Here is a 24,106-nt window from a genome sequence, read left to right as displayed (position 1 = left end):
AAAAACGATGGGTTATAGCCCATGTTTTTTGAAATTTTGAAAAAAAAAGTTAGCCTCGTTTCTCATCATTTTGGACCGTGGGCTATAGCCCATATCGTACGGCATACTATAGCGCGCCGTTTTTCATAATTTTTGAAGATTTGAAAAAAATGACGAAATGACAAAAACGATGGGTTATAGCCCATGTTTTTTGAAATTTTGCAAAAAAAAGTTAGCCTTTTTTCTCATCATTTTGGACCGTGGGCTATAGACCATATCGTACGGCATACTATAGCGCGCAGTTTTTCATCATTTTTGAAGATTTGAAAAAAATGACGAAATGACAAAAACGATGGGTTATAGCCCATGTTTTTTGAAATTTTGAAAAAAAAAGTTAGCCTCGTTTCTCATCATTTTGGACCATGGGCTATAGCCCATATCGTACGGCATACTATAGCGCGCAGTTTTTCATCATTTTTGAAGATTTGAAAAAAATGACGAAATGACAAAAACGATGGGTTATAGCCCATGTTTTTTGAAATTTTGAAAAAAAAAGTTAGCCTCGTTTCTCATCATTTTGGACCGTGGGCTATAGCCCATATCGTACGGCATACTATAGCGCGCCGTTTTTCATCATTTTTGAAGATTTGAAAAAAATGACGAAATGAAAAAAACGATGAGTTATAGCCCATGTTTTTTGAAATTTTGCAAAAAGAAGTTAGCCTCGTTTCTCATCATTTTGGACCGTGGGCTATAGCCCATATCGTACGGCATACTATAGCGCGCAGTTTTTCATCATTTTTGAAGATTTGAAAAAAATGACGAAATGACAAAAACGATGGGTTATAGCCCATGTTTTTTGAAATTTTGAAAAAAAAAGTTATCCTCGTTTCTCATCATTTTTGACGATGGGCTATAGCCCATATCGTACGGCATACTATAGCGCGCCGTTTTTCATCATTTTTGAGGATTTGAAAAAAATGAAAAAATGAAGAAAAACATAACAAACACAAATCAAAACAGAACTCAAAACTTATCCCAAATAAAGAGCTTGACAGGATGGTCACAGGTTGTGGTGATGTGGGGAGAGGACAGGGGGACCGATTCCCTGCTGCCCTGAAGCTGACAGTCCTCTGAACAGAATTGTTTGTCACTGAGCTTTATAGTTCGGGTGTGGCCACCACCCAATCCACTGCTGGTGTCATAGGGCTCATCAGAGCCGGCCAATCCATGGAGAGGACTAGTTCCCCACAGCAGCAAGCACTCTCCAGTAATCAGTCTCATGATGACACAGGTCTCCTCCTCCTCTCATCAACTCTCCACCTCAGAACAAAGGAAACAACAGATAATACCAAATACAAAATAACCTAATTATGGCTGGCCGTAACAATGGGCTATAGCCCATATCGTACGGCATACTATAGCGCGCCGTTTTTCATCATTTTTGAGGATTTGAAAAAAATGACGAAATGACAAAAACGATGGGTTATAGCCCATGTTTTTTAAATTTTGAAAAAAAAAGTTAGCCTCGTTTCTCATCATTTTGGACCGTGGGCTATAGCCCATATCGTACGGCATACTATAGCGCGCCGTTTTTCATCATTTTTGAAGATTTGAAAAAAATGACGAAATGACAAAAACGATGGGTTATAGCCCATGTTTTTTGAAATTTTGAAAAAAAAAGTTAGCCTCGTTTCTCATCATTTTGGACGATGGGCTATAGCCCATATCGTACGGCATACTATAGCGCGCCGTTTTTCATCATTTTTGAGGATTTGAAAAAAATGAAAAAATGAAGAAAAACATAACAAACACAAATCAAAACAGAACTCAAAACTTATCCCAAATAAAGAGCTTGACAGGATGGTCACAGGTTGTGGTGATGTGGGGAGAGGACAGGGGGACCGATTCCCTGCTGCCCTGAAGCTGACAGTCCTCTGAACAGAATTGTTTGTCACTGAGCTTTATAGTTCGGGTGTGGCCACCACCCAATCCACTGCTGGTGTCATAGGGCTCATCAGAGCCGGCCAATCCATGGAGAGGACTAGTTCCCCACAGCAGCAGGCACTCTCCAGTAATCAGTCTCATGATGACACAGGTCTCCTCCTCCTCTCATCAACTCTCCACCTCAGAACAAAGGAAACAACAGATAATACCAAATACAAAATAACCTAATTATGGCTGGCCGTAACAATGGGCTATAGCCCATATCGTACGGCATACTATAGCGCGCCGTTTTTCATCATTTTTGAGGATTTGAAAAAAATGACGAAATGACAAAAACGATGGGTTATAGCCCATGTTTTTTAAATTTTGAAAAAAGAAGTTAGCCTCGTTTCTCATCATTTTGGACCGTGGGCTATAGCCCATATCGTACGGCATACTATAGCGCGCCGTTTTTCATCATTTTTGAAGATTTGAAAAAAATGAAGAAATGACAAAAACGATGGGTTATAGCCCATGTTTTTTGAAATTTTGCAAAAAAAAGTTAGCCTCGTTTCTCATCATTTTGGACCATGGGCTATAGCCCATATCGTACGGCATACTATAGCGCGCCGTTTTTCATCATTTTTGAGGATTTGAAAAAAATGACGAAATGACAAAAACGATGGGTTATAGCCCATGTTTTTTGAAATTTTGAAAAAAAAAGTTAGCCTCCTTTCTCATCATTTTGGACCGTGGGCTATAGCCCATATCGTACGGCATACTATAGCGCGCCGTTTTTCATCATTTTTGAGGATTTGAAAAAAATGACGAAATGACAAAAACGATGGGTTATAGCCCATGTTTTTTTTAATTTTGAAAAAAAAAGTTAGCCTCGTTTCTCATCATTTTGGACCGTGGGCTATAGCCCATATCGTACGGCATACTATAGCGCGCAGTTTTTCATCATTTTTGAAGATTTGAAAAAAATGACGAAATGACAAAACGATGGGTTATAGCCCATGTTTTTTGAAATTTTGAAAAAAAAAGTTATCCTCGTTTCTCATCATTTTGGACGATGGGCTATAGCCCATATCGTACGGCATACTATAGCGCGCCGTTTTTCATCATTTTTGAGGATTTTGAAAAAATGAAAAAATGAAGAAAAACATAACAAACACAAATCAAAACAGAACTCAAAACTTATCCCAAATAAAGAGCTTGACAGGATGGTCACAGGTTGTGGTGATGTGGGGAGAGGACAGGGGGACCGATTCCCTGCTGCCCTGAAGCTGACAGTCCTCTGAACAGAATTGTTTGTCACTGAGCTTTATAGTTCGGGTGTGGCCACCACCAAATCCACTGCTGGTGTCATAGGGCTCATCAGAGCCGGCCAATCCATGGAGAGGACTAGTTCCCCACAGCAGCAAGCACTCTCCAGTAATCAGTCTCATGATGACACAGGTCTCCTCCTCCTCTCATCAACACTCCACCTCAGAACAAAGGAAACAACAGATAATACCAAATACAAAATAACCTAATTATGGCTGGCCGTAACAATGGGCTATAGCCCATATCGTACGGCATACTATAGCGCGCCGTTTTTCATCATTTTTGAGGATTTTTAAAAAATGACGAAATGACAAAAACGATGGGTTATAGCCCATGTTTTTTGAAATTTTGAAAAAAAAAGTTAGCCTCGTTTCTCATCATTTTGGACCGTGGGCTATAGCCCATATCGTACGGCATACTATAGCGCGCCGTTTTTCATCATTTTTGAGGATTTGAAAAAAATGACGAAATGACAAAAACGATGGGTTATAGCCCATGTTTTTTTTTATTTTGAAAAAAAAAGTTAGCCTCGTTTCTCATCATTTTGGACCGTGGGCTATAGCCCATATCGTACGGCATACTATAGCGCGCAGTTTTTCATCATTTTTTGAAGATTTGAAAAAAATGACGAAATGACAAAAACGATGGGTTATAGCCCATGTTTTTTGAAATTTTGAAAAAATAAGTTATCCTCGTTTCTCATCATTTTGGATGATGGGCTATAGCCCATATCGTACGGCATACTATAGCGCGCCGTTTTTCATCATTTTTGAGGATTTGAAAAAAATGAAAAAATGAAGAAAAACATAACAAACACAAATCAAAACAGAACTCAAAACTTATCCCAAATAAAGAGCTTGACAGGATGGTCACAGGTTGTGGTGATGTGGGGAGAGGACAGGGGGACCGATTCCCTGCTGCCCTGAAGCTGACAGTCCTCTGAACAGAATTGTTTGTCACTGAGCTATATAGTTCGGGTGTGGCCACCACCCAATCCACTGCTGGTGTCATAGGGCTCATCAGAGCCGGCCAATCCATGGAGAGGACTAGTTCCCCACAGCAGCAAGCACTCTCCAGTAATCAGTCTCATGATGACACAGGTCTCCTCCTCCTCTCATCAACTCTCCACCTCAGAACAAAGGAAACAACAGATAATACCAAATACAAAATAACCTAATTATGGCTGGCCGTAACAATGGGCTATAGCCCATATCGTACGGCATACTATAGCGCGCCGTTTTTCATCATTTTTGAGGATTTGAAAAAAATGACGAAATGACAAAAACGATGGGTTATAGCCTATGTTTTTTTAAATTTTGAAAAAAAAAGTTAGCCTCGTTTCTCATCATTTTGGACCGTGGGCTATAGCCCATATCGTACGGCATACTATAGCGCGCCGTTTTTCATCATTTTTGAAGATTTGAAAAAAATGACGAAATGACAAAAACGATGGGTTATAGCCCATGTTTTTTGAAATTTTGGAAAAAAAAGTTAGCCTCGTTTCTCATCATTTTGGACCGTGGGCTATAGCCCATATCGTACGGCATACTATAGCGCGCAGTTTTTCATCATTTTTGAAGATTTGAAAAAAATTACGAAATGACAAAAACGATGGGTTATAGCCCATGTTTTTTGAAATTTTGAAAAAAAAAGTTAGCCTCGTTTCTCATCATTTTGGACCGTGGGCTATAGCCCATATCGTACGGCATACTATAGCGCGCAGTTTTTCATCATTTTTGAAGATTTGAAAAAAATGACGAAATGACAAAAACGATGGGTTATAGCCCATGTTTTTTGGAATTTTGAAAAAAAAAGTTAGCCTCGTTTCTCATCATTTTGGACCATGGGCTATAGCCCATATCGTACGGCATACTATAGCGCGCCGTTTTTCATCATTTTTGAGGATTTGAAAAAAATGACGAAATGACAAAAACGATGGGTTATAGCCCACGTTTTTTGAAATTTTGAAAAAAAAAGTTAGCCTCGTTTCTCATCATTTTGGACCGTGGGCTATAGCCCATATCGTACGGCATACTATAGCGCGCCGTTTTTCATCATTTTTGAGGATTTGAAAAAAATGACGAAATGACAAAAACGATGGGTTATAGCCCATGTTTTTTTAAATTTTGAAAAAAAAAGTTAGCCTCGTTTCTCATCATTTTGGACCGTGGGCTATAGCCCATATCGTACGGCATACTATAGCATGCAGTTTTTCATCATTTTTGAAGATTTGATAAAAATGACGAAATGACAAAAACGATGGGTTATAGCCCATGTTTTTTGAAATTTTGAAAAAAAAAAGTTAGCCTCGTTTCTCATCATTTTGGACCGTGGGCTATAGCCCAAATCGTACGGCATACTATAGCGTGCCGTTTTTCATCATTTTTGAAGATTTGAAAAAAATGACGAAATGACAAAAACGATGGGTTATAGCCCATGTTTTTTGAAATTTTGCAAAAAAAAGTTAGCCTCGTTTCTCATCATTTTGGACCGTGGGCTATAGCCCATATCGTACGGCATACTATAGCGCGCAGTTTTTCATCATTTTTGAAGATTTGAAAAAAATGACGAAATGACAAAAACGATGGGTTATAGCCCATGTTTTTTTAAATTTTGAAAAAAAAAGTTAGCCTCGTTTGTCATCATTTTGGACCATGGGCTATAGCCCATATCGTACGGCATACTATAGCGCGCCGTTTTTCATCATTTTTGAGGATTTGAAAAAAATGACGAAATGACAAAAACAATGGATTATAGCCCATGTTTTTTTAAATTTTGAAAAAAAAAGTTAGCCTCGTTTCTCATCATTTTGGACCGTGGGCTATAGCCCATATCGTACGGCATACTATAGCGCGCAGTTTTTCATCATTTTTGAAGATTTGAAAAAAATGACGAAATGACAAAAACGATGGGTTATAGCCCATGTTTTTTGAAATTTTGAAAAAAAAAGTTAGCCTCGTTTCTCATCATTTTGGACCGTGGGCTATAGCCCATATCGTACGGCATACTATAGCGCGCAGTTTTTCATCATTTTTGAAGATTTGAAAAAAATGACGAAATGACAAAAACGATGGGTTATAGCCCATGTTTTTTGAAATTTTGAAAAAAAAGGTTAGCCTCGTTTCTCATCATTTTGGACCGTGGGCTATAGCCCATATCGTACGGCATACTATAGCGCGCCGTTTTTCATCATTTTTGAAGATTTGAAAAAAATGACGAAATGACAAAAACGATGGGTTATAGCCCATGTTTTTTGAAATTTTGCAAAAAAAAGTTAGCCTCGTTTCTCATCATTTTGGACCGTGGGCTATAGCCCATATCGTACGGCATACTATAGCGCGCAGTTTTTCATCATTTTTGAAGATTTGAAAAAAATGACGAAATGACAAAAACGATGGGTTATAGCCCATGTTTTTTGAAATTTTGAAAAAAAAAGTTAGCCTCGTTTCTCATCATTTTGGACCATGGGCTATAGCCCATATCGTACGGCATACTATAGCGCGCCGTTTTTCATCATTTTTGAGGATTTGAAAAAAATGACGAAATGACAAAAACGATGGATTATAGCCCATGTTTTTTGAAATTTTGAAAAAAAAAGTTAGCCTCGTTTCTCATCATTTTGGACCGTGGGCTAAAGCCCATATCGTACGGCATACTATAGCGCGCCGTTTTTCATCATTTTTGAAGATTTGAAAAAAATGACGAAATGACAAAAACGATGGGTTATAGCCCATGTTTTTTGAAATTTTGAAAAAAAAAGTTAGCCTCGTTTCTCATCATTTTGGACCGTGGGCTATAGCCCATATCATACGGCATACTATAGCGCGCAGTTTTTCATCATTTTTGAAGATTTGAAAAAAATGACGAAATGACAAAAACGATGGGTTATAGCCCATGTTTTTTGAAATTTTGAAAAAAAAGGTTAGCCTCGTTTCTCATCATTTTGGACCGTGGGCTATAGCCCATATCGTACGGCATACTATAGCGCGCCGTTTTTCATCATTTTTGAAGATTTGAAAAAAATGACGAAATGACAAAAACGATGGGTTATAGCCCATGTTTTTTGAAATTTTGCAAAAAAAAGTTAGCCTCGTTTCTCATCATTTTGGACCGTGGGCTATAGCCCATATCGTACGGCATACTATAGCGCGCAGTTTTTCATCATTTTTGAAGATTTGAAAAAAATGACGAAATGACAAAAACGATGGGTTATAGCCCATGTTTTTTGAAATTTTGAAAAAAAAAGTTAGCCTCGTTTCTCATCATTTTGGACCATGGGCTATAGCCCATATCGTACGGCATACTATAGCGCGCCGTTTTTCATCATTTTTGAGGATTTGAAAAAAATGACGAAATGACAAAAACGATGGGTTATAGCCCATGTTTTTTGAAAATTTAAAAAAAAAAGTTAGCCTCCTTTCTCATCATTTTGGACCGTGGGCTATAGCCCATATCGTACGGCATACTATAGCGCGCCGTTTTTCATCATTTTTGAGGATTTGAAAAAAATGACGAAATGACAAAAACGATGGGTTATAGCCCATGTTTTTTTTAATTTTGAAAAAAAAAGTTAGCCTCGTTTCTCATCATTTTGGACCGTGGGCTATAGCCCATATCGTACGGCATACTATAGCGCGCAGTTTTTCATCATTTTTGAAGATTTGAAAAAAATGACGAAATGACAAAAACGATGGGTTATAGCCCATGTTTTTTGAAATTTTGAAAAAAAAAGTTATCCTCGTTTCTCATCATTTTGGACGATGGGCTATAGCCCATATCGTACGGCATACTATAGCGTGCCGTTTTTCATCATTTTTGAGGATTTTGAAAAAATGAAAAAATGAAGAAAAACATAACAAACACAAATCAAAACAGAACTCAAAACTTATCCCAAATAAAGAGCTTGACAGGATGGTCACAGGTTGTGGTGATGTGGGGAGAGGACAGGGGGACCGATTCCCTGCTGCCCTGAAGCTGACAGTACTCTGAACAGAATTGTTTGTCACTGAGCTTTATAGTTCGGGTGTGGCCACCACCAAATCCACTGCTGGTGTCATAGGGCTCATCAGAGCCGGCCAATCCATGGAGAGGACTAGTTCCCCACAGCAGCAAGCACTCTCCAGTAATCAGTCTCATGATGACACAGGTCTCCTCCTCCTCTCATCAACTCTCCACCTCAGAACAAAGGAAACAACAGATAATACCAAATACAAAATAACCTAATTATGGCTGGCCGTAACAATGGGCTATAGCCCATATCGTACGGCATACTATAGCGCGCCGTTTTTCATCATTTTTGAGGATTTTAAAAAAATGACGAAATGACAAAAACGATGGGTTATAGCCCATGTTTTTTGAAATTTTGAAAAAAAAAGTTAGCCTCGTTTCTCATCATTTTGGACCGTGGGCTATAGCCCATATCGTACGGCATACTATAGCGCGCCGTTTTTCATCATTTTTGAGGATTTGAAAAAAATGACGAAATGACAAAAACGATGGGTTATAGCCCATGTTTTTTTTAATTTTGAAAAAAAAAGTTAGCCTCGTTTCTCATCATTTTGGACCGTGGGCTATAGCCCATATCGTACGGCATACTATAGCGCGCAGTTTTTCATCATTTTTGAAGATTTGAAAAAAATGACGAAATGACAAAAACGATGGGTTATAGCCCATGTTTTTTGAAATTTTGAAAAAAAAAGTTAGCCTCCTTTCTCATCATTTTGGACCGTGGGCTATAGCCCATATCGTACGGCATACTATAGCGCGCCGTTTTTCATCATTTTTGAAGATTTGAAAAAAATGACGAAATGACAAAAACGATGGGTTATAGCCCATGTTTTTTTTAATTTTGAAAAAAAAAGTTAGCCTCGTTTCTCATCATTTTGGACCGTGGGCTATAGCCCATATCGTACGGCATACTATAGCGCGCAGTTTTTCATCATTTTTGAAGATTTGAAAAAAATGACGAAATGACAAAAACGATGGGTTATAGCCCATGTTTTTTGAAATTTTGAAAAAAAAAGTTATCCTCGTTTCTCATCATTTTGGACGATGGGCTATAGCCCATATCGTACGGCATACTATAGCGCGCCGTTTTTCATCATTTTTGAGGATTTTGAAAAAATAAAAAATGAAGAAAAACATAACAAACACAAATCAAAACAGAACTCAAAACTTATCCCAAATAAAGAGCTTGACAGGATGGTCACAGGTTGTGGTGATGTGGGGAGAGGACAGGGGGACCGATTCCCTGCTGCCCTGAAGCTGACAGTCCTCTGAACAGAATTGTTTGTCACTGAGCTTTATAGTTCGGGTGTGGCCACCACCAAATCCACTGCTGGTGTCATAGGGCTCATCAGAGCCGGCCAATCCATGGAGAGGACTAGTTCCCCACAGCAGCAAGCACTCTCCAGTAATCAGTCTCATGATGACACAGGTCTCCTCCTCCTCTCATCAACTCTCCACCTCAGAACAAAGGAAACAACAGATAATACCAAATACAAAATAACCTAATTATGGCTGGCCGTAACAATGGGCTATAGCCCATATCGTACGGCATACTATAGCGCGCCGTTTTTCATCATTTTTGAGGATTTGAAAAAAATGACGAAATGACAAAAACGATGGGTTATAGCCCATTTTTTTTGAAATTTTGAAAAAAAAAGTTAGCCTCGTTTCTCATCATTTTGGACCGTGGGCTATAGCCCATATCGTACGGCATACTATAGCGCGCCGTTTTTCATCATTTTTGAGGATTTGAAAAAAATGACGAAATGACAAAAACGATGGGTTATAGCCCATGTTTTTTTTTATTTTGAAAAAAAAAGTTAGCCTCGTTTCTCATCATTTTGGACCGTGGGCTATAGCCCATATCGTACGGCATACTATAGCGCGCAGTTTTTCATCATTTTTTGAAGATTTGAAAAAAATGACGAAATGACAAAAACGATGGGTTATAGCCCATGTTTTTTGAAATTTTGAAAAAAAAAGTTATCCTCGTTTCTCATCATTTTGGACGATGGGCTATAGCCCATATCGTACGGCATACTATAGCGCGCCGTTTTTCATCATTTTTGAGGATTTGAAAAAAATGAAAAAATGAAGAAAAACATAACAAACACAAATCAAAACAGAACTCAAAACTTATCCCAAATAAAGAGCTTGACAGGATGGTCACAGGTTGTGGTGATGTGGGGAGAGGACAGGGGGACCGATTCCCTGCTGCCCTGAAGCTGACAGTCCTCTGAACAGAATTGTTTGTCACTGAGCTATATAGTTCGGGTGTGGCCACCACCCAATCCACTGCTGGTGTCATAGGGCTCATCAGAGCCGGCCAATCCATGGAGAGGACTAGTTCCCCACAGCAGCAAGCACTCTCCAGTAATCAGTCTCATGATGACACAGGTCTCCTCCTCCTCTCATCAACTCTCCACCTCAGAACAAAGGAAACAACAGATAATACCAAATACAAAATAACCTAATTATGGCTGGCCGTAACAATGGGCTATAGCCCATATCGTACGGCATACTATAGCGCGCCGTTTTTCATCATTTTTGAGGATTTGAAAAAAATGACGAAATGACAAAAACGATGGGTTATAGCCTATGTTTTTTTAAATTTTGAAAAAAAAAGTTAGCCTCGTTTCTCATCATTTTGGACCGTGGGCTATAGCCCATATCGTACGGCAAACTATAGCGCGCCGTTTTTCATCATTTTTGAAGATTTGAAAAAAATGACGAAATGACAAAAACGATGGGTTATAGCCCATGTTTTTTGAAATTTTGAAAAAAAAAGTTAGCCTCGTTTCTCATCATTTTGGACCGTGGGCTATAGCCCATATCGTACGGCATACTATAGCGCGCAGTTTTTCATCATTTTTGAAGATTTGAAAAAAATGACGAAATGACAAAAACGATGGGTTTTAGCCCATGTTTTTTGAAATTTTGAAAAAAAAAGTTAGCCTCGTTTCTCATCATTTTGGACCGTGGGCTATAGCCCATATCGTACGGCATACTATAGCGCGCAGTTTTTCATCATTTTTGAAGATTTGAAAAAAATGACGAAATGACAAAAACGATGGGTTATAGCCCATGTTTTTTGAAATTTTGAAAAAAAAAAGTTATCCTCGTTTCTCATCATTTTGGACGATGGGCTATAGCCCATATCGTATGGCATACTATAGCGCGCCGTTTTTCATCATTTTTGAGGATTTGAAAAAAATGAAAAAATGAAGAAAAACATAACAAACACAAATCAAAACAGAACTCAAAACTTATCCCAAATAAAGAGCTTGACAGGATGGTCACAGGTTGTGGTGATGTGGGGAGAGGACAGGGGGACCGATTCCCTGCTGCCCTGAAGCTGACAGTCCTCTGAACAGAATTGTTTGTCACTGAGCTTTATAGTTCGGGTGTGGCCACCACCCAATCCACTGCTGGTGTCATAGGGCTCATCAGAGCCGGCCAATCCATGGAGAGGACTAGTTGTACCTTTGTAGGCCTACCTGTCTCTAATGTATAAGCAAAGTTGTAGTAGCGGTTAAGACACAGGCTTCGCAAACAGAAGGTTCTAGGTTCAAGCCCAGCAAGGGGCTTTTTACAACTGTTATCTTAGTCTTACCCAATATTTCACTCCTAATGAAGAGTGTGATTTGTTGTTTCAGTTTTTATATTGACTCATTTTTGAACCTACAACATTCGGTTTATACATCCTTGTCTTTATGTTTATGCCACAAAGGCATGTGAGATGCATGGTGCAGAGTTCTGTCTCCATGCGAAGATGGGTTATAGCCCATGTTTTTTGATTTTTTTTAGTTATCCTCGTTTCTTATCATTTTGGACCATGGGCTATAGCCGATATTGTACGGCATACTATAGCACGCCGCTTTTCATCATTTTGGAGGATTTGAAAAAAAATGAAAAAATGAAAAAAACTATGGGTTATAGCCCATGTTTTTTTTAATTTTGAAAAAAATAGTTAGCCTCGATTCTCATCATTTTGGACCATGGGCTATAGCCCATATCGTACGGCATACTATAGCACGCCGTTTTTCATCATTTTAGAGGATTTGAAAAAAATGAAAATATAAAAAAACGATGGGTTATAGCCCATGTTTTTTGAAATTTTGAAAAAAAAAGTTATCCTCGTTTCTCATCATTTTGGACCATGGGCTATAGCCCATATCGTACGGCATACTATAGCGCGCCGTTTTTCATCATTTTTGATGATTTGACAAAAATGAAAAAATGAAAAAAACGATGGGTTATAGCCCATGTTTTTTGAAATTTTGAAATAAAAACTTAACTTAAACCCCCAATGCATTCTCTATGGCAATAGCACAAACTTTGGCATGCTACTAGTCCTACATACTTAAACCTACCAACCCCATTCTAGCCTACTTAGGTTCATCTTACGGTGGACATGTTTGCCTGAAAAGGAATCTTTGAAATGTGTCATAGTTTTAGAAATATAGTGCTTTCAAATTTGAGACTTTTAACATGGGGCTCAATGGCAGATTTTAGCTCGTCAAAAAATCACTTTCACCTAGAAACTCCATTCACACTTTTAATTATTCATCTTACTGTGGAGACACATGCTGGAACGTTTTACTTTGAAATGTTTTGTAGTTTCTGAGTTATTTAACTTAAACGCCCAATGCATTCTCTATGGCAATAGCACAAACTTTGGCATGCTACTAGTCCTACATACTTAAACCTACCAACCCCATTCTAGCCTACTTAGGTTCATCTTACGGTGGACATGTTTACCTGAAAAGGAATCTTTGAAAGGTGTCATAGTTTTAGAAATATAGTGCTTTCAAATTTGAGACATTTAACATGGGGCTCAATGGCAGACCTCGTGTTCAATCCATAGACTGTAAAAAATATGGACAAAGCATTCCGCGGGTCTAACATGAACGTAAAATGAAGCCTGTCAGTCCTTGCAATGGAAGTCGCCATCTTTCTAGATCCGTTTGGGCCCAGCTGGACCATTGGCTGATAATTTTCCAAAAAGAATCGAGAAGAAATGAGACTTTAAACTAGTGACTGGAAGCAAAAAGTATTCATGACCATGTTTATTAAGGTAATACAGTCTAGGTGAAATTGCGGAAATGGTAATTGCGGAAATGGAAATTGCGGAAATGGAAATTGAGGAAATTGCGGAAATGGAAATTGAGGAAATGGAAATTGCGGAAATGGTAATTGCGGAAATTGCTCTTCAGTTATAGCTATCTATTTTCAGGTAGATTGTTTTATTTTACTCAGTCAGCCATATCACTACTCATTTTTTTTCATGAAAAAGGTCATAGCTGGGTAATCTATTTTCAGGCAAATTGTGTTTATTGTATTTTATTTTACTCAGCCATAACAATTTATTTTCTGTTAACCAACTTGCTGGCTGGCAGGCAGGCAGGCAGACAGCTACTCATAGACAGGCAGACAGACAGACAGCTACTCATGGAGAATTGGACAGGCAGTCAGACAGCTACTCATAGACAGGCAGACAGACAGCTACTCATGGAGAATTGGACAGGCAGGCAGACAGCTACTCATGGACAATTGGACAGGCAGGAAGGCAGACAGCTACTCATAGACAGACAGACAGCTACTCATGGACAATTGGACAGGCAGGAAGGCAGACAGCTACTCATAGACAGACAGACAGCTACTCATAGACAATTGGGCAGGCAGGCAGACAGCTACTCATAGACAGACAGACAGCTACTCATGGACAATTGGACAGGCAGGAAGGCAGACAGCTACTCATAGACAGGCAGACAGACAGCTACTCATGGACAATTAGGCAGGCAGGCAGACAGCTACTAGACAGGCAGACAGACAGCTACTCATGGACAATTAGGCAGGCAGGCAGACAGCTACTCATGGACAATTGGACAGGCAGGCAGGCAGACAGACAGCTACTCATAGACAGGCAGACAGTAAGACAGCTACTCATTGACAGACAGACAAATAACTACTCATGGACAGACAGGCAGGCAGGCAGGCAGGCAGGCAAAGAGCTACTCATGTTATGTTATTATAACAGCTACTCATGTTATGTGCAATAATTTGTGCAGTTATGGAAACAGCTCTTTGTGTTTATGCAAGAAAATGTAACACATTTATTGTCAAGCTCCAGATGAGAATAAAAACATAAACACATAACGTCCCTTCTGACAGTCTTTATATGAGAGGGGTTGCTTATCCAACAGTGAAGCACCATGTAGTTTAATTTCCATATCTCATATCTTCTCATCCAGTTTGGTCTCTTGAAATGATTTGTCTTGAATTAGTTAGAATTTTGGAAGAAGGCATTTAAATTTTCTATCACATTGAGACTAACCCAGGCCAATGAGAATTTGTATGGCCATTTATTTGATCAGATTTTTTGATGATATACTATGGCAGTCAGCCCTGGCAATATTAGTATATCAAAGCAATGCAACTTCTCATTTGCCAATTGTGACTTTCTAATTTTCATGTACAAGAGAAATGATTAAAGCACAAGTAGCCTTTTCAAAGAAATTTCAATTTCTTTATTCAAAAAGAATAAAGATCAATACAATGGCAAACTGTACTTTCACATCTTAAAACAAATATTTAAGGAATGTTCCAATAAAAAAAAAAGGAACTGCCAATCATTTGCAAATTAGGCTACCATGTTTGAGAAACCCCACCCCACAAAAAAAAAAAGATACACAGTACCTTTTAATATCTAGTTACATTAGTTAACATCACTTACCCAAAAAAACGAATTCTGTGTATCATAACAGGGTAGAAACAACAAATGTGTATCATAACAGGGCACATATCAAAGTACTTCCACTTGTGAAACAAAATAATGACCTACAAAAGCATGCATGCTTTGTTCTTCACTCTTTCTTGTTTCCCCACTTGGCCATTTTGTTATTGACAGGGGTCTTCATGAATCTGCTCGACTTCATGTAGGCAGCAATCTTCTCCAAAGCCTATTTAACAAAGCAAATGTGTTACTTGTGAAAGGTGGCTGAACATTGAACCAACAGTATTCAAATGAAGCCCTCACAATAGCCCTTGACAAAACGGACTGGTCCAACATTTTAAATAGCTCAGTCGAAGAAAACTGGACCCGTTTCAAACAAACGTTCATGACTGTTCTGGACAAAATTGCCCCCACAAAAGAGGTAAGGGTTAGAGCCCTTACAGAGCCATGGATGAGGGGGGAAATATTAAATGCCATCAAAATAAGAAATAAAACCTATTCAGAATACAACAAAAACAAAAATGAACAATCACATCAAAAATTCAAAAAACAACGAAACGTAGTAAATAGCTTAATTTCAAAAGCAAAAAGAAACTTCATAAATGACAACATAGAATCCAACAAAAAACACCCTGAAAAGCTATGGGAGGCTCTAAACAAATTAGGCTGTAGCAATAAAATCCAAACAAAAACGTCAAACTACTGCATCATGTCAAACGGCTCCCTCATTGTAGATAAACTAACAGTGGCAAACAGTTTTAACAATTACTTTACCAACATTGCCACCCAGTTGGTAAGTAAACTCCCCCCACACTCTGGTAAGTATGGTGCTGAACACATCAGAGCCCACTATGGGAAAATAGGGGCCCAAAAAAACGCTTTTTCAATTAAACCAGTAAAAAATGAAGATGTACTGAAAAAACTAATAGCACTTCAGCCAAATAAGGCCACCGGATTTGATAAAATCCCCACCAGATTCCTCAGAGACGCAGCTGTCTCTGTAGCCCCAATAATAACTCATATTACAAATCTATCAATCAGTCTATGCCAAGTTCCACAGGAACTCAAGATGGCACGTGTAATTCCGCTGCACAAAAAGGGAAGCAAATTGGACACTGGAAATTACAGACCTGTTTCCATCCTGTGTTCCACATCAAAAATCATTGAAAGACTAATTTACGAACAGATCATCAATTACCTAGACGAACACAACCTACTGTACGATTTCCAATCTGGTTTCAGAACATCCCATTCCACTGACACATGCCTACTGTTCTTGAATGACTATATCAAACTTGAGGTAGATTCAGGCAAATACTGCGGCATGGTCATGTTGGACCTTCAAAAAGCGTTTGATACCGTAAATCATTCAATATTACTAGACAAACTGGAGGCAATAGGTTTCGATAGTATGTCAGTAAGTTGGATGAAATCCTACCTGGAGGAAAGAGAACAAACAGTAGACATAAACGGAACTATGTCTTCCCCCCTTCCAGTGAACTGTGGGGTTCCCCAAGGAAGCATACTAGGGCCTTTACTATTTTTACTTTACATTAATGATATGAGCACCGCCTGTGATTGCAAATTGTTCCTGTTTGCAGACGACTCAGCGCTCCTGATATCGGGAGAAGATAAAAATCAGGTTGAGGAAATGCTCAGTTCGGAACTCACAAAAATCAGAATTTGGCTTACGGATAACAAACTATCATTACATCTTGGAAAAACAGAATCTATTCTCTTTGGGTCTAACCACTCCCTTAGTAGGGTAAATTATTTCAGTGTCAAAATTGACAATATTATAATTGCCAGTAAAAAAGAAATTACATATCTTGGCTCATATCATGGACAAAAAGCTGACAGGTGAAGGCATGGCAACAAGGGCGATCAAAAAAGTAAACCAAAGGACAAGATTCTTGGGGAGAATCTCCTCCTTTGTAAACAAGAGGGCTCTCAGGACATTAGCTGGAGCTCTTATTCAGCCCATATTTGACTACGCCTGTACCTCCTGGTTCTCGAACATCCCAAGGTCAAAAAAAATTAAGCTTCAAACCTCCCAGAACAAACTAATTCGACTCCTCCTAGGCCTAGAACCCAGGACCCACCTTTATGTAACACATTTTGATGGCATAGGATGGCTCCGGGTAGAAGACAGAGTCAAGCAGTTGAAAATGGGGTTGACCTTCAAAATAGTAAATTCAACCCTGCCCTCTGTGCCCTCAGTCCCCATTTACTTAACCGATTACCTCACAAAGGTGAGCAACTCTCACAGCCACAACACCAGAGGGAGTATAAATAATGATCTGGTGCCACCCACATATAGAACAAAGATGGGTAAATTCACTTTCCACAGCACTGCCACTCAGGTGTGGAATGCCCTGCCCCCTTCCCTCAAAACAAACAAATCACTGGCTTCCTTTAAAACCGGTCTGAAAAATTACCTATCAATATCAGCTGGTCAAAAGGAGAGAAGATGACTGCCCAACCCCGATTTATTTATTTATTTGGTATTTAGATTTATTTAGATTTGTTGGTACACCTGCAAATAACTTTCATGTGTTGTGAGGTATCCTCGATTACTATCAACACTGTATTATGAATGCATTGGGACCCGAATGGAAACAAGACCGCAAGGACTTTTTTCGGTGCCATCCTTTTGGATAAAATGTGCTTTTTTGACTGTACCATGTACTGTTTTTCTGCATATGATATATTGTCTAATAAAATAAATCAATCAATCAAAACACCTTTCTGCCACAGCCAAGAAAGACATCATCCAAAGAGAACTGACACACCTAAGGAGAAACACAGTATGTGTTTCAAGGGAAATTGAGTCCCAGTTCATTACAACAGTGGGGGTGGAGCAGTGCGGAGCTCTTCCTGCTCCGTTCTGTTGTTGTGGTCAGCACGTTGGAATATGTTTGAACTCTACAACAAGCCATTACACCGTTTTAAAGTGGATTTTCATGACAAGCAACTCAGTGGTCAGCACAGTGGCTCTTCAAAAGGGCCCCATTTACACTGGCAGCCAAATCCAGCTTGAATCTAATCTGAGCCACATTCAGATTGGAATCGGATTTGTTTAAATGAGACATGCTCCGATGAAGGCTGCATAGCCAAAACGCGTAAGCGTTCCTTTTTGCCATGCTCTGATGAAGGCTGCAAAGCCAAAACGCGTTAAGCGTTCCTTTTTGGTGTGTGCCAATAAAGAAAAGGAAATGAGAGTACTTTGTCCGCCATTTATTTCATTTTTGGATGCGCTACCTTTTTGGATTTTTTTCAATTCCTATTTTTTCATTCACACCAATCGATGTGGCACAGATCTGATTCAGGCTAGATTTGTCTGCCAGTTAGAAGGGGGCCTTTTAAAACATGGCAGTGAAGCCTGAAACACGTTAAACATAGTTTAATCCCGGCATTAAAACTGTTTTAACAATGTTGGTGTGTGAATTGTCTTCACCCTTTCATCGATAGAGATGCAGATCTCGCACACCCCCATAAACACATTTGAGGTGACTAGTGCAGAATGCAGATCCAGCTCTTGCATTAGCTCTTGTGTTGTGTCATGGAGTTCATTTGGTCATTTATGGTATCTGTTTTGATGTAGAGTTGTAGACTGTGACAGGACATTGATTTTGACCATCCCTTTCCAATGATCTGCACTGCAACATTCATATGATGTTGCTGTAAATAAGGAGTAACTCCTTTAAAATATGTCGTCATTATATTATTAACCAACATTTACACCGATACACAAGACCTGAAGAAGACATCAACGTCTGGACTTGGATGGACGGTGTGCACACAGCATAAATATAGGAACACTACTGCTCCTTAGATTTATCTACAGGAAATAACATTTATACAATGCTCCTCTATAGACAGATTTGTTTACAAACATTGAGACTGTAGTGCCGGTTTAATCAATTCCCAACAGATCCCCAAACCTGGTGTTTTTGGGAGCGTTTGTTTCTGTTCATTCAACCCCCTTGTGTGTTGGCTGGTGAGATGCTCCTAGCGAGACATCGATAAACTTCACCCGCAACGGTAGTGTTCCGAGAACAGCTGACAGTTCTCCATTAACCTTTTATCTAGATTGTGATAGGAATTTAGACTTGATATACAAGTTGTCAATAGAAATGGATATAGTTCTAATGAGTGAGTAAAGTTCTATATTTTCCACATTCATACAAGGCCCAAAGTGTATTCATTTCCATTTTCCTGAGTGAAATCCCTGTATGTGATGGATGTGAATAGTATGTGTTTCAGAGAGTGAATGAATGTCTGACCTCAAAACGGTCCAAAAGATCTTTGAGGCTTTTGAAGTCATCCAGGCATTTAGGTGCAAACATTCTGTGCTGGTCCAATAGCTCATACATGACGAAGTCCACAAAAGTGATCTGAGAGAAAACACATGAACATGAATGTAAAATTAAACAAGGAATGCTAAATCATGACAGGAAACCTTCCAGTGGGTTTAGGAAAATAAAAGCACCTTGTCACCCGCAAACCACTTCCGATCTTCCAAAAACACAGACAACTGCTTCAGCAAGCCAGGGAGCTTCTCCAGGTACTTTGGTTTAATCGTGTCCTGGTATCAAAGAAAGTGGAATCAGTGTTGATGCAGTTCCAAAGCAAAGAAATTATATATATATATATATATATATATATATATATATATATATATATATATATCTATATATATGAGATGCAAAATATTGAAATTATGACCGATATCAAATTATATTATATTTATATTAAATCATTGCTGAATTTTCCACTTTTTTCACAGCTATTATCCTGGGTTAAAAAAAAGAAAGAAAAGATTTAGATGACCAAGATTGTGTCTTACAAAGTCAGTGTAGCACATCATGACAAAGCCATTACGGAAGTCCATCGCCTGGTTCTCCAAGATGTCCACTCGCACCTTCTCCTCCTCGCTTTCTCCACCTATCATTGAATGATTTGAAAGAGGTTCAGTGAAGACACTGAAATCCTAATTCTAATAAAGCTTATGCACATGTATGCATGCGTGTGTTGCATGTAATGGCTTTAATGTGTGAAATTGTTTTTGTGCATCACATTCCCCATGTGTGTGGCTGTGCCTCCTAGACAATCATACCTAAACGTAGTGTGAAGTTTAAGTCCCCCATCTTGGGAACAACGTGTACCCTTGCCGAGCTGAAGATCAAATCCAACCCACTCACCCTTCTCCCTCAGTGTTCCTTTTGTCTGGGTCAACCCAACCCATTCACTCACCCACCCCGCTTAAAAGAAAAAGAATCACACCTGTGTGATCTCTCTCTCTCTTTATTATGGATCGCGCATGCGCGCTGCCGTCCACCTCCCATTATACAGGCAGACTAAAAGCTGAATAACTCCTAATCTACGGAGCTCTCCATGGTTTGGTCAATTAGCGCGATTTTCGGAGGTCCTTTCCTTGCTGATAATCCGGTGGTCTAGATGGAAACATTGGTGCTTTCTAGAGCAAGGATGGCTATATTTTAGCTCGCTAGCATTGACGCTATTTATGTAGCATATATATTATAGGGTGCGTGCGCACACCAGTGGTGCACGCGCACATGCACGACACTACTGGTGCTGCTCATCGTACACACGTACACAAACAGGTACACGGATATTGCTGGATGTAGAAGTGGTTGCACCACTTAAAAAAAAGACTCTGAACCCCTAATTGCTCCCGTTGAACAGGTTGGTTGGTCCCTTGCGTGGTTTCCTCTGCCATCGATGTATGAATGCGTGTGTGAATGTAATGCACAATCTATAAAGTGCTTTGGATGAAATGAACAATTTACCAAATGTAATGCAATCTATAAAGCGCTTTGGATGAAATGAACAATTTACCAAATGTAATGCAATCTATAAAGCGCTTTGGATGAAATGAACAATTTACCAAATGTAATGCACAATCTATAAAGCGCTTTGGATAAAATGAACAATTTACCAAATGCACCCAATCTCCCTCTCAGCGTTCCTTTTGTCTGGGTCAATCCAACCCACTCACCTCCCTCTCAGCGTTCCTTTTGTCTGGGTCAATAATAGAATAAACTAGAGCGGAAAAACTAACCTCGTGTCAACAGACTTTCCACCTTGGAGGAAAGCCGCCCTTGGCGACCTGGTCTGCATTCCAAAATGGCCTTTGTGATCCGGTCTAGGCCATTAATGCTTTTTTTTCCTAATGTGTGTGTGTGTGTGTATATATATATATATATATATATATATATATATATATATATATATTAAAATACAAAAAATTGTTCCAGTTGAAGGGTTCCAGTTTTTCGAATGCTGAATCGATCCAGTATAACTACTAGTTTAATCTCGCCAGTTGCTACGAGATGGAATAGCAGCTAGTTGATATAGCAAATAAACTATTCCTATAATAAGCTATACTACACTGTATCAAAGGTTGTATTGTGTAGGGCAGGCCCTAAAATGATGATGCAGGGAATTACTTTGGGCAACACTGGTTCAGGTTTGGTTTTGACCGGATCAGAAACCTGGAAATGGTATGCCTCCCAGGCTACGGAAAGACTAAACCCCTCTTCTGCGATTATGTCATTTAATGATTAACACACACAGTGTAGACAGCTTGTAGAATTCTCAACAGATTACTTACAGAGTTTGTTCTTGCGAGCAATGTATCTGATGATGGCATTGCTCTGAACTATCTTCATATCACCATCCTCAAGATAGGGCAGCTATGGTAAAAACAGATAATTATTAGTCATTGCCACAACCACTTTTCAACTGTAATCAAATTTAAAATAAAAAAGGTAGATACAGATACACATGTCTTACATTTGGGAAATCCATCCCAAGTTTCTCCTTTTCATCAAACCAGCAACTTTTATCATAGTTTGGAGCTGTGTGAGACAAAAGCATTGCACAAAGTAGAAGCTTTATTTATGGTAATATATACACCATCATCCAAAGTAGTATTTTTGGTAGTGGAATAAGTTAATGTACCTTCACCGCAGACATAGAACTTGTCCACATATTTTGTGCCAGTGTATTCCAGCAACAAGCGGATAGGCTGGGCAAGCTGCATAAGGAGAAACTGGTTAGTCATACTCATATCCGACCGATATGCTACAATGTACTTTATTGTCCCTGTGGGGAATTCTTTCTTGGACTCAACATGCTGCACAGACACAGCCTAGGCCTGCGTAGCAAATCACAACCACAAATTATACATTACACATATTACACATCCAGCCTCTCAAGCAACATTATCTAAAAATGTTAGTAAGGTCGGCACAAAGCCAAGACTTAAAAAATATATATACTTGTGTTGTTTAGATTGGGGTATCATCTGCCAGAGGGACCAGTAAAGCCTGATTCATACTTCTTGTGCCCTGGTGTTTTGAACCGAAAAGATCTACAAGCTTACAACATATGTCACAAAATTGTAGATCTGCTATTTTTATGCTTGACACAGCACGCAACTAGTTATAAGTCAGCGCTCATACTGTACTTAGAGTGCAGAATTAGAAAAGGATATGACAATATTATCTCTGCTTGCCTGAGAACAGACTCCTAAAACATTGACTGGATGTTATTCATTCAAACACACCCAACTTCATGACAAGCAAGTTTACATTTTAACTTTCTGCATAGTACTGCTCAGTGAGACTGCTAACAAGTTTGCATCCCATACCTGACTACGTAAATAAGTATGTTTATTAGTCCGATAGAATAAAATCATAATATAATCCTCCGATTCAACCCATGCACCCTAGGTCAATGTAAAAAGTATAATCTCTGCTTTAAAATGAGAACTCAAACTTTGAACAAGGGCCTTTTCCAGCTAAAGATGTTCATTGTTCTTTGTGGGAGCAGTCTTGGTTCAGGACCACTGACCTCCCACTCACTCAGGCTCACTGACCTTATGGTCAACAGTCTGCTGTAGTTCCCAATCACATTTATTTTAAAATGAGATTGTCATCATCACGACTGCACACAACTCTCAATTTTCAAAAGGTAGGGTAGTTGTTAGCCATGATTCATGACTCTCGTATAATCATCATGGCAGTCATGTTTCAGGGCTAGGTAGTTGTATGGAATGATTGAGAAAGTTTGCATAATGGTTGGCCCTGTCTGTGGCACACATTCATTCTATTGTTTGCTAAAAAGAGAACTTCATGTCCAGTTGAAAATATGTGCATCAACAACATAAGTCAACTCAAAACCATACGCACATTTAAGACACACACACACATTAAAAAACTCGACGAATCTTGATTTCACTACCCCATTAAAATATGTTTGAATATTCCTATTGTGCGGGGTCGATCTTTACGGTCTGTATACGACACGTAAACAATCCAGTTACCGGTACCTTTGTTCAGACTCATAGCTATGTGTCTGCACACAGTGCACTGAGTGCAGCGTGCAGTCTGCTCTGCACACATCATACGCTCATTCTGTAGCTCCAGAAAGAGTGTACTAAACGTAGCGATTGGGACCATAGATTAAGAGTTTGATTGAAGTATTTAACAGTTTGCAGAATTACAGTACATTTCAAGCACAACTCAATACAAAAACTGTAGGGAGGGTATAGGACTGAAGGCACATATGGGGCTAACATTCAGTTTAGCCCCGTTTGGAACCTCATCCTCCTAAAATCAGCGATGTGTGCACACAGACTACACAGTCTACAGTACACCAAACAAACCCAATCTATAAATAAAAGGGAGACTGATTTTAAGTGAGCTTTACCATTGAACGAACACGTGCACGCAAACCCCGGTGTTTCGCAGACAGAATCGAGCAACTTTGCTGAAAGAAGGCCTGGGCTGTCCCCGGCTGTATTTTGACTTTGTTATTAATACAAATCGCATTCCTTACCCCACGAATGTCCCAGTAAGCCAGCTTCATTGTCATTGTAGCAAATTGTCCAGTCCAAAACACAAAAACCGTTCCCAATTCAATCCTCAACCTAGCTCTTGCAGCCTGCAGAGAATCACTGGAATCACCGGATCCTGAATGGAAGTGGTGTACTCAATTCTACAGCCAATGAGGGAAGCCTGATAAAGAGTCCGCGAAAGTGGGCGTGTACTATGGTCTGGCGAAATACAGATTATATATAATCTGTAGTTTGATGATGAT

The 24,106-nt window shown here is 39.2% G+C and overlaps 1 protein-coding gene across 2 annotated transcripts; it reads right to left on the bottom strand.

Moving 5' to 3' along the window:
- Window positions 1-14,756: 14,756 nt before the first annotated feature.
- LOC308315706 (glutathione S-transferase Mu 3-like) lies at window positions 14,757-23,974 on the bottom strand. Of its 2 annotated transcripts, XR_013964068.1 has the most exons (9): window positions 23,846-23,974; window positions 21,965-22,040; window positions 21,797-21,861; window positions 21,615-21,696; window positions 19,827-19,924; window positions 19,470-19,565; window positions 19,264-19,374; window positions 15,041-15,203; window positions 14,757-15,010 (listed from the first exon to the last, which is right to left on the bottom strand). XR_013964068.1 is itself a non-coding variant. In XM_080763821.1 (8 exons), the coding sequence occupies exons 1-8, from the start codon at window positions 23,879-23,881 to the stop codon at window positions 15,108-15,110; spliced, it is 660 nt and encodes a 219-aa protein (XP_080619947.1). In that variant the 5' UTR covers window positions 23,882-23,974; the 3' UTR covers window positions 14,757-15,107. The 2 variants fall into 2 exon arrangements, 1 of the variants encoding a protein (XP_080619947.1); XM_080763821.1 differs by having other exon boundaries at window positions 14,757-15,203.
- Window positions 23,975-24,106: the final 132 nt, after the last annotated feature.

This window comes from Protomyctophum bolini (genome assembly GCF_963924005.1).
Source record: "Protomyctophum bolini genome assembly, chromosome: 5".
Lineage (NCBI taxonomy): Eukaryota > Metazoa > Chordata > Actinopteri > Myctophiformes > Myctophidae > Protomyctophum > Protomyctophum bolini.
Note: the sequence above shows the minus strand (reverse complement) of the source record. Positions and strands in the feature narration are given on the sequence as shown.

Coding starts and splice junctions, on each gene's coding strand:
- LOC308315706 (XM_080763821.1), bottom strand. CDS start 23,881: ATGACAATGAAGCTGGCTTACTGGGACATTCGTGGG. Junction 22,041..23,845: donor CTTACTGGGACATTCGTGGG/GTAAGGAATGCG, acceptor CTCCTTATGCAG/CTTGCCCAGCCTATCCGCTT. Junction 21,697..21,796: donor TTGGGATGGATTTCCCAAAT/GTAAGACATGTG, acceptor TTTTTACCATAG/CTGCCCTATCTTGAGGATGG.